The sequence below is a fragment of the Brugia malayi genome (assembly GCF_000002995.4).
Source record: "Brugia malayi strain FR3 genome assembly, contig: Bm_v4_Chr2_contig_001, whole genome shotgun sequence".
NCBI lineage: Eukaryota > Metazoa > Nematoda > Chromadorea > Rhabditida > Onchocercidae > Brugia > Brugia malayi.
This window is the reverse complement of record NW_025062476.1, coordinates 13,225,578-13,237,795: the sequence shown is the minus strand read 5'-3', so window position 1 is coordinate 13,237,795 and position 12,218 is coordinate 13,225,578. Positions and strand designations below refer to the sequence as shown.

Below are 12,218 nucleotides of genomic sequence, written 5' to 3'. Positions count from 1 at the left end.
TATTCTCTTTAATTTTTACCAGAAAAAAAAAAAAAGATGAATAATAAATTTAAAAAATTTAGTTAATTGAAAAAAGAAGTTAAATTAAAACAAACTTGTAATTTAATCAAATATTTAATTGAATACAAAGTTTAATAAGTGAAAGTTTATTTAATTTTTAAATCAAACACTGTAATTTCTAAGAAAATTTTTTGATTTAATTATATAAAATTAAAAAAAAATGAATTTTTTTTTTTAAATTATAAATTTAATAAATGTTTAAAAATGCAAAAGAAATTTATCATCTCAGAACAAATCATTTAATTCTTTTTTTTTTTTTTTTAAATAATTTAATACAATAATTAATTAAGCAAAATAAAAAAAAAGTTTAGAAATAGTAAGAAGAAAATTTTTTTAAGCAAACAGTAAGAAAAAATTTGTAATTTAACAAAAGAATTTAAAAATAAAATTTGAAAGATTTATAATTCAATAAATAAATTTAATACTAAAATTTGAAATTTAGTAATAATTAAGCAAAAAAAAATTTAATAATAACAAAAAAAAAAAAAGCAAAATGAGAGAAAATTTTTTTCTTTTTTTACAATTTTCTTTTCCTAATTTTGAAGTTTAATTTTTTTTTTATCTGTGCGTTTAAAAATTTTCAAAAAAAAAAAAGAAATGTTATTATCAAATAATGAAAAGATAAAATGAAATGAATGAAACGTAAATGATGAAAGATTGAATTGAATTGAAAAAGGTTTGAAATGAATGTTAGAAATTTTGGAAGAGAAAAAGTGTGAATGAAAAGATTTGAAAATTAATTGTTAAATAATGAGGACAATTTCTATCTATTATCATGATTACAGGTGTGATTGATTGTTGATTATTACATTCTAACTAATCTCATTCCTTCATTCATTCATTCACCAAAAATCAATTCAGAACATATCGATTTAATTTAATTTAATTTTATTTTATTTAATTTCATGTTTTCTTTATTAAATAGTATTGGAAATAAATTAATGCATGCAAAAATAAACAATTGAAATAATATTTAAAATTCGAAATAATCAAAACAAAATTGAAATAAAGTAATCAAAACATATCGATTTAATTTAATTTATGTTCTATTTGTTAAATAATATCGGAAATAAATTAATCTGCGCAAAATAAGCAATTGAAATAATATTTAAAATATTCTTTCCTTTTTTTTAACAAACATTTTTTTTTATCTAAATTTTTTACTAAATTTTTTAAGTTGGAAAAAAATTTTTTTGGCATTGTTTTTTTTAAATTTTATCTTTTTTTTGTAATGCAAAAAAAAAAAAAAAAACATTACTGAATAATTTGAATTTTATAATTCTATTACTGATTGAATGTTAGATGGAATTAATTATTGCTAATTATTAATGCTAATTATTAATGTTAATATTTTTATTATTAGCGTATTCATTTGTGATTTTTGAAATAAAATGTAATTATTTAGCAAAATTATATGAAATAAATTTTATTAAATAAGCTTATTTAGTCTTAGAATTTTACTTTTAGCATATATTTTAAAAAATTTTTTGACAATTTTAGAATTTAGCTTAATTTTTTAGAAGAATCAAAATGGAAAAGGAAAGGCAATTTCAGAAATAGTAAAAATATTTGTCACATATTTTGTCACATGTAACATTTTCTTGACCTTATTTGAAATTTATCCACCTTTTTTTTTTCATCAATCTTAAATTTTATCTAAGATTTTAAAAGCTATTTTAGATTTAAAAAAAAAAAAAATCTAATTCCATATATTATTGATATCTATCAGTGTCATTAATATCATTCATTAATTTAGCTTTAAAATATTAATTAATTTAACATTTTTCTTTTTAGAATTATCACTTTTGCATTCGTATATTTAAATAACACTTTTTTCGTCTTAAATATTTTATTTATAAAAGAAGTTTTGAAAATTCGGTCAAAAAATTTTGTTTGAAAAATTTTTTCAAAGCATTATTTTTAATTGTTCACTTTTCATTAAGAAAAAGTTAGGCAAAAATATTTTCATGAAAATTTTCTTTTGAAAGATTTTTTTTTGACAGTATTTTTTTGTTGCGTTAATCATTGCAAACGAAATTATGTATCTTAGTATTAAATTTTTAAGTTTAACTGGCATTAAATTTTTGAGTTTAGTTAGTATTAAATTTAAAATCCCTTTCTAACAGTACAACGGAAGCAAATTTGCATATACATATCAGTGCTATAATTTAAATATCATTTAAAATAGCTATCAAATATACTAATTTGCATTTGTTTATCATTTATTTATCATTGAAATTTGCATAAACAGCACGGAATTTAAATGTATTTTGTTGAAATTTTAATTAACATTAAAAAATAATATAAAATACAAAATAATTTGTATTTAAAATCATTCGTTCTCTCTTATTTTTCTCATTAATCAAACGAATTACACGTTGGAAAACACGTAAAAAAATTCGAATTACAAGCATAATGCATTAGAATTACTCTAATATATTGTTAGTCAATAAATTCAAACATCTAAAAAATTAGAAAATTAAACAAAGAATCGAATAATACAATATAATAATGTCTTGATAGGATAATCACTAATTAATAACTTATTAATTAATCAATAATCTTGATAGGATAATCATTAATTAATAACTTATTAATTAATCAATAAAAATAATATTCTCTATTATAATTTATAAATAGTGTTAATTGATAAACAATTATATTTATTATAATAAATGTTAAAAAATGAAAATGAAAAAAAAAAAAGAAAAGCAAAATTCCAAATTAAGAAAGAATGCAAATTAAAAAAACCAATTTTATTTAATCAAATTCTTTTCGCTATTTGTTGTAAACTTATTAAAATAATTTCAAAAATCATTTTTACATAAGCAAATAGATTAATAAAATACATATTTTTGTCTTTCGTTTAAATCAAATATTTAATTTCTGATATTCATAATAAATGCGAATATTTATGCAAATCGAAACTTCAAGTCTACCAATTTTCAATCAATCAATTAATCAGTGGGTGAAACAAATGATCAATCAACCAATCAATCAGGAAATCAATTGATCAATCAATCAGTAGGCGAATCAATTGATCAATCAATCAGTCAGTAAATCAGTTGATCAATCAATGAACTGCGCATTTACATAAAAAGTATATGTCATTAAATAGAATTAGCAACATTTTAAATCAATTCAATTCTCGAACATCTTCAAATATTCATCCCGAGGAAGAAATTCGTTAATCTTTTCGAATCTAAATCAAGAAAATTTAATAATAATACTTAATAATAATAACAATAGTAATAATGATGATAATAACATTAGTAGTAAATAATAATAAATAATAACAATCATAGTAGAAGTAATAATAATACTAATTAATAATAAATAATAATAATAACAACAATAATAACAATCAGTAGTGATAGCAAATAATAATAATAATGATAATGATAAATAATAAATAACAATAATATTAAAAAGAATATCAATTATATATTTATTAAGCAATTTGAACAAAAAAAAAAAATCTCTTAAGCAGTAATTACATTTTTTTTTTTTTTTGAATACCAAATTACAACAAGTAAATTAACAAATTATGCATTACATCAATGAATGAAATAAAATTTAAATAATTTAAATTCAACAAAAAAAGAAAGAAAGAAAAGAAAAACCTTTTAATTATTGATAATTGCATGACGTAATGATGCTGGAATACATAAACCACGAAAATGACCTTCAAGTATTGGTATACAACGTTCATTCCATAAACATTCATTCTATAAAAATTATTAATTCATTTTATAAACATTTCTCATACATTGAATTAATTTCATATTTAAGCAATATTTTAATTTAATTTAAAAAATTTTAAAATTTTAACTAATGTTTCGATTCTTTTTTTTTTTCGAGTTGAAATTTTAACCTTAATAGAATCTGGATTACATGCATTCAATATTAATTTTTCATTTTCCAATTTTGTCATCATATTTTCGTTTTGGTGTTTTTCATGTTGTTGTAATATTGATGATTGAATGTCATTAGGATTAGAGAATTGCATATGATCTAAATTTATTATATTAGATATAATTTTGCATTAAATTTAAATGATAAATTAATATTAAAAAAGAATTGATAATTAAAATTTTATTATAAACATAGATCAGTTTAGGAAAATAATGTTTTTTCTTTTTTTTCCGCAGAAAAATTTGATTATTTATGAAGAAAAAAAAAAGAAATTGAAAAAGAAAAAATAAAATTTAAAAATAATACTTTCAATTCCAGTTCTAATTTCAAATGTATCAATAATATTGCTATCATGAAAAGTGCTGTTAATTTGTGGTAAAATACGAATAAAATAGCGTGAATTTGGCTTCAATTGTTCAAGCACAATAGAATTCTGTAAGTTCAATAGAAATTTTTCAAAATTATCATTATTATATAATATCTTTCTTAATTATCATTATTCTAGAATCTCTTTCAAAATTATCATTATTATATAATATCTTTCTTAATTATCATTATTATATAATCTCTTTCAAAATTATCATTATTATATAATATCTTTCTTAATTATCATTATTCTAGAATCTCTTTCAAAATTATCATTATTATATAATATCTTTCTTAATTATCATTATTCTAGAATCTCTTTCAAAATTATCATTATTATATAATATCTCTCTTAATTATCATTATTCTGGAATCTCTTTCTTAATTATCATTATTCTGGAATCTCTTTCTTAATTATCATTATTATATAATCTCTTTCTACAATTATCACATATCTAATCTACCACTAATCATCTAAAAAATCATCTTTCTTTCTTTTTGTAAAAGTATTACTTCCTGTGAATATAATAAAATAATTTTTTGATTAGAAAAAAAACAATTTGAACTGATTTTAATTTAAAAAAAAAAAAAAAAAAATAATTTGAATTAATAATTTGTTATACCTGTCGTGGATCAGCTAAGATAATACGTTTCCATTGATTTATTGGTAAATCATTACTTTCTGCATACATAATTGAAGAACCTAAATGAAAATATAAATTTAATCTAAAATTAAAATTTCATTTGAAATGTTAAAAAAAAAAAAAAAAAAAAACCATCAGCCAATAATTTATTTATTAATTAGTATATTGGCTTAAAAAATGAACAAGAGAAAAGAAATGAAATAATACACAAGAAAATAGTTAATAATATAAATCATAAATTTTATGATTTTTTTTCTTTGTATTTTTAACATTTCAAAATAATATTCAAATATTACTTCTAATTTTACTTTTTTTTTTCTCAATTTCTAATATATATAATAGTTATATATGATTTTGTTAACTTTATTTACTTATCCTTTATTATATTATAGTTATATATGATTTTGTTAACTTTTATTTACTTATCCTTTATTATATAATAGTTATATATGATTTTGTTAACTTTTATTTACTTATCCTTATTATATAATAGTTATATATGATTTTGTTAACTTTTATTTACTTATCCTTATTATATTATAGTTATATATGATTTTGTTAACTTTTATTTACTTATCCTTTATTATATAATAGTTATATATGATTTTGTTAACTTTTATTTACTTATCCTTTATTATATAATAGTTATATATGATTTGTTAACTTTTATTTACTTATCCTTTATTATATTATAGTTATATATGATTTTGTTAACTTTTATTTACTTATCCTTTATTATATAATAGTTATATATGATTTTGTTAACTTTTATTTACTTATCCTTTATTATATAATAGTTATATATGATTTTGTTAACTTTTATTTACTTATCCTTTATTATATAATAGTTATATATGATTTTGTTAACTTTTATTTACTTATCCTTTATTATATTATAGTTATATATGATTTTGTTAACTTTTATTTACTTATCCTTTATTATATAATAGTTATATATGATTTTGTTAACTTTTATTTACTTATCCTTTATTATATAATAGTTATATATGATTTTGTTAACTTTTATTTACTTATCCTTTATTATATAATAGTTATATATGATTTTGTTAACTTTTATTTACTTATCCTTTATTATATAATAGTTATATATGATTTTGTTAACTTTTATTTACTTATCCTTTATTATATAATAGTTATATATGATTTTGTTAACTTTTATTTACTTATCCTTTATTATATAATAGTTATATATGATTTTGTTAACTTTTATTTACTTATCCTTTATTATATAATAGTTATATATGATTTTGTTAACTTTTATTTACTTATCCTTTATTATATAATAGTTATATATGATTTTGTTAACTTTTATTTACTTATCCTTTATTACTTAATAATTGGAGCAAGATGACAAAAATAAAAAATAAAATAAATAAATAAAAAAAAATTAACCTGTCACATAAGGTAAAATAAAACTAGGATATGTCCATGCAATTTGAACTCGTCCAGGTGATAACAAACGATATGATAATGCATTTCCTTGTCGATGTTCACGAAATTCAGTACGCTCTATAAAAAATGATAAATTAAAGAAAATAATTTAAAAATAAAAACTATTTTCCTACTTTTATTTCACATTTACAATGACATTTATTACTTTAATAAAATTAAAAGTAATTAAAAAAAAAAAAACATAAAAAATTTTATAAAAATCATAAGTACAACAGAAAAAATGGCAAGTATGAAATGTTTTGTAGAAAGTAATTTATATGATTAATAATTTAATTTTTATTAATTCTTCATTTTCCCTATCAAAATTTTCAAATTTAAAATTTTCATCCTTTAAAAAAAAAAAAAATCTTCTGAATTATCGCATAAATTTGTTCAATTTTATACTTAAAATTGTCTTTCAGTATGTGCAAGAAGAAATGACATTTTATTTTGAATTATATTTTATAATTAATTCTAATTTCAAAATTTACCCATTGTTTTAAAACGATAAATACTTGATGCTCGTATTATTTCACCATCCTTCTTACGAACATTTATTCGCACATAATATGCGTGACCAGGTTGTAAATCACGTAACGTAAGTGAATTAGCACCACTTGCAACGATATCATTTGATTGCTGTTGAGATGTTGCACTTACCGGATAGTATAACCATTCAGCATCCGGAAGATCCGGATTATCGGACAGATAAACATCATAACCATCAATAACATTTGCAGGCAAAAAACTGAAACAGAAGAAAGAAAGAAAGAAAAAAAAAAACATAAAAAATTTTAAAAGAAATTTTTTTGAAAAAGAAATATTTAAAAAGAAAAACAAAAAAGCACGGATTTACAAAAATTTAGAAAATGTTATTAACTTCATATATAAAATGAATTAAATTTGTTAAAGTATTAATTAGTAAAAAGTATTAATGTTAAAGTATTAATTAGTACTAATTTTTGAACTTACATTACAAAGAAATCTAGCATTAGTTTAAAAAAAGAAAAAAAAAAACTTTAACACTAATTTTAATTTATAATTTAATTTATAAAAAATTTTTAAACATTAATTTCTAATTTAGTTATACTATAAATAAATCGTAAAATAAACAATGATAAAATTATTCTTTTCTTACATATGAAAAATTAAATTTAATCTCTTATCTATGAAAAAATAAAAATTTATCAAAACAAACTAAACTGCTTACTTTTCTAATGTCCATTGTAATCGTACACCATCAATTTCATGCGTATAAATTACATCAACTTTTTTAATTGGATTTCTTACAACTGTAATATGCATTTAAAAAAAAAAAAAAATTCGTTAAACAAAAAAAAAAGAATTGAATTATTCATTAATTGATAAGAAATTAATCATTCTTCTTTTCTTATTCTCTACAATTTAACAAAAATAAATAAACAAATAAAGTAAGGAAATTTGCAAAAAGAAAAAAAAAACTTTTTTTTTAAAAATTATTTATCATATACAAAAGAGAAAAAAAAAAAAAAACATAATTAAATAAAGATAAATTACCAATTGGTGTTCGAAATCTAAACTGTCCACTTTCAGTTGTTAGATTATTAACAAGATGTGTTTGAATTTTTAACAAATATTCCGTATCACTATAATTATAATTATTAGAAAGTCTTTTCTCTTTTTTTTTTTATTAATAAAACGAATGAAAGAGAAATTATGAGGTAAATATTTTCTCTTAGTAAAAAGTAAAAGTATAAAAAATCAAAATAAAAGTAAAAAGTAAAAATATTTTTGAAATATTTTATATTATTTCATATTTCAAAAATATTTAAAGCAAATTACATTAACAAAATTACATTCTTTAGTAATATATTATATCTAATATACATATAAAACATGAGAAATTATTATTTTATTCATTTTTTTTTTTTTTTTTGGCATTTAATTTTATTTTCAATTAGTTTTATTTTCAATTTCAATAATTTAATCCACAAATTCTGCTTAGCATATATAATTCTAAACATTTATAAAATTTATCTCCTTTTTTTTTTTTTCATCTAAATTTAAGAAAATTGCTGAGAAAATTTTTTAAAATATATTTCAATTTTTATGCTATCTAATTTTTATTTAACTTTTATGCTATATTTTGCATAAAATAATTTTTAAGAAACCTTTTTAAGTTTGTTAAACTTGCTGATGGATTTGAATTATTGAATTGTAATTGATGCCATTCTTCTGTACCAACTTCCGAATATTGCACATTGTATGCTATAAAACTGAATAAATCCTTTTTTTTTTTTTTTAAAAAAAAAAAGTTAAAATCCTTTCACAAAAATTACTTAAAAAATTATTTCAATCAATCAAAAAAATAAATAAATAAAATAAAAATAAAAAATAAATATAAATTTTTACCTTTAATTTGATTTTGTTTGTGTGTTGGTACATCCCAGGTCAAATTAACAATACCTTGATCAGTTGATTTGAAATATGAACTAATGATAAGATTACCCACCTCGAAATATTCATCTTCTAAATATTTTTTTTTTCTTTTTTAACATTAGTTATCATTGAATAAATAAAGATATATAAAAAGTAATTACTGATAAAATGATAAATACAGGTAAACCATTAGGTAAATTTAAAATTACCTCTTGGCATTGTAATTTCAACAATTGCTGCAACACTGGAAACACGTTCTGAACTTGAAGCGGTTCGTATTGTTAATTCATATCGTTGACCAGGTTTTAAATTATCCAATGTAAAACTATTCGCATGAACTTTGACCTAAAATTCAATTTCTAAGCAGTAAATTATTTATAATCTCACTATTAGCATACTTTTTAAAAGACAAAAAAAAAAGAGAAAAAGAAAAAATGAAAAGATTTTATATTTAATAAGTTAAATTACTTAAATGTTTTGTTTTTGTATTTTTTTTTTTTTTTTTTTTGTTTTTTATTCTCAAATATTCCGAAATATTTTATTTGCATTTCATTAAAATTATTATTTTATGAACTTTCTTCACTTATTAACTGTATAATGGTAAAATTGTATAAAACTATTTAATATCATAAAAATATTGTAAAAAGATTTAACATCAAAAGAAAAAGATTAACATTTTAACTACTTTACCAATTTTAATTAATACTAATTAAAAGATTATTAATCAAATATTTGTTTAATTATCATTCAAAAAAAAAAAAAAGCAAATAAACCTGTTGTCGAAGTAATGGTGCATTATCTGATGATGTTAACTGTTTTACATTTACAATATAATAATGATTCAGTGGAGCTGAAAAGAATAAATTTTTCTAATTTTAATTCAAACAAATTTATTCCTAAATAATATTCCTTATCTTTATTAAAATTTAATTAATTAAATTGAATAATAAATAATCATTCTAAATTTTATTATTTTAGCAAAATTTACACATTCTATGAAAATATTTACAATTAATTCATATCAAAGAAAAAATCTTATTATTACTATTACTATTAGCAAAAGAAAAATAAATAAAATTTAACAAGCACTAACCATTTGATAAAATTTTAAAAGGTGAAATCCATTCTAAGCGTACCATTGATGTACTTAATATATGAGCTTGAAAATCAAGCGGTGGTAATAAATCATCATCTGCTGCCGGTATACCATCAATGAGAACACGTTTAGAAATTGAAATTAGCAATGATTGTGACCAATCTTCTAAAATTGTCCCATCAGAACGCTCAGCACGAACCTATAATTTCTAAATTAATTATTAATCTAATTAATTGATTTATTTAAAAAACAATTCATTAATTATCTAACCTTATTTATCTAATAATTTATGCTTTTTGTTTTGTTTTGTTTTTTTTTTTTTTTCAGTATAACTAATCATTAATATATAAATTTATATTTTAGTTAAAATAACACTTCTTTTTTCTTTTTTTTTTGTTTATTTTATAATAAAATAAAACAAAATTATCATATTGATTTTCTTTTTCGTTTTTTTTTTTTTATTACTATTCTAATAACCTATCTCGTTTTTTTTTTTTTTTTTCCTTGTTTACTTAAAAATTCTCTTATCTTGTTTAAAATCATTTCTTTCAAAATATATGTTATAACTTATCATCTTTAATATAAGTAAATTTTTTTAATTACCTACCTGTGTGCTTGAAGCTTTTTAAAAATTCTCTTATCTTGTTTAAAATTATTTCTTCTAAAGTGTATATGATAACTTATTATAAATTCATTGTTAATATAAGCAAATTTTTATTTACCTACCTGTGCTTGAAGTTCATCACCATTTCGTACTTCATCTAAATCCAATCTTGCTTCTAATTCTTTACCAACTAATGAATATTTCCAATCAAATTCAGCTGAACCATCAGGACGATTGGTAATTCGATAACGAACCAAAAAATGTGGTTGAACTGAAAATATTATCAAAATTATCTTTGCAGTTATCTATCATGAGTGATATTGATAAAGATAAAAATAAATTAACAATAACTAACTATAAAACATAAAAATTATTTGCTTACTAATTTAATAATTTTTAATTAGAAAATGTTAAACAATTATAAACGTATATAAATATACAAATAATAATTAAAAACAATGAAATAAGCCAAAAATTAATTATTAACTTCTTTTTTTTTCTCTGTTACAAATTATTATTTGGATTTTTTTTTTTTTTTGTTTAAAATACTATACAGTTAGTTTAATTTTAAATAAACATATAAATATGTCATACCAATAATTTTAAAATATTTAATTATAATTCAATTAAAAAAAAAGAAGAGAAAAGAAAGAAATACATATATATTTCAATCAAATAATACTAACATTATTCATTTTAAAATTCACTCAAAAAATAAATCTAAATATGCTATTTTAGAAATTAGAATTAAACAATAATTTTCACACATTTTTCATTCTTACTTTTTTTTTCTTTATAATATTAATTGATTACTTTTTTTTTTGTGATATTTTTTTGCCTTTTTTTTTTGTTTATTACGATTATAAATGATCTTAATTAAAAATTAAATTAATATAGTAAATAATAATAATTAAACCAATATAGTAAATAATAATTAATAATTAAATTAATATAGTAAATAATAATTAATAAATAAACTAATATAGTAAATAATAATTGTTAAGTTAATATAGTAAATAATAATTAATAATTAAATTAATATAGTAAATAATAATTGTTAAGTTAATATAGTAAATAATAATTAATAATTAAATTAATATATTAAATAATAATTAATAAATAAATTAATTAAATTAGTAAATAATAATTAATATTATCAAATAACTAACTATCATTTTGTCTTTCATCTGGATATGACCATTGAATGTAAATTGCATCCGTTGGATGATCATAACGAGCTCGAAAATTTTGCACACGTGATGCAGGTAAGTTATTATCAATAGGTACTGCATATGATTGTTTATGATAAATAAATGATTGTAGTAGTAGTAGTAGTGATAATGATAGTGATAATGGCAGTGATAGTGATAAATGATAAAAAAATAATTGAAAATTATAAAGCAATAGCATAATTTCAACTATTATTTTGTATAGATTAGTTGAAATTGAAAAATGAATAAATAATTAATTTTTCTCCTCTTTTATGTCCTTCTCTCTCTTTTTTTTTTTCTTTTTCTTCTTTTTTTTGCAAAAATTATTGAATGATTTGAAAGAGAGAGAGAGAGAGAGAGAGAGAGGGAAGTATAGAAGTTTTGAAAGTAAGACAAATTGATAATGTTAGGAAGTGCAAATGATTATTTTTACTGATAAGAAGAAACACTTT

At 18.5% G+C, this 12,218-nt stretch overlaps 1 protein-coding gene across 1 annotated transcript; it reads right to left on the bottom strand.

Moving 5' to 3' along the window:
- Positions 1–3,201: 3,201 nt before the first annotated feature.
- Bm18207 (Uncharacterized protein) lies at positions 3,202–11,965 on the bottom strand (the record flags this gene model as incomplete). The annotated part of the gene is made up of 16 exons (XM_043079421.1): positions 3,202–3,262; positions 3,684–3,745; positions 3,935–4,074; positions 4,282–4,408; positions 4,965–5,044; positions 6,399–6,515; positions 6,929–7,185; positions 7,648–7,729; positions 7,974–8,062; positions 8,588–8,684; positions 8,829–8,945; positions 9,065–9,200; positions 9,629–9,705; positions 9,949–10,150; positions 10,678–10,826; positions 11,725–11,965. 16 exons carry the CDS (start codon positions 11,963–11,965, stop codon positions 3,202–3,204), a joined length of 2,034 nt encoding a protein of 677 aa, XP_042935355.1.
- Positions 11,966–12,218: the final 253 nt, after the last annotated feature.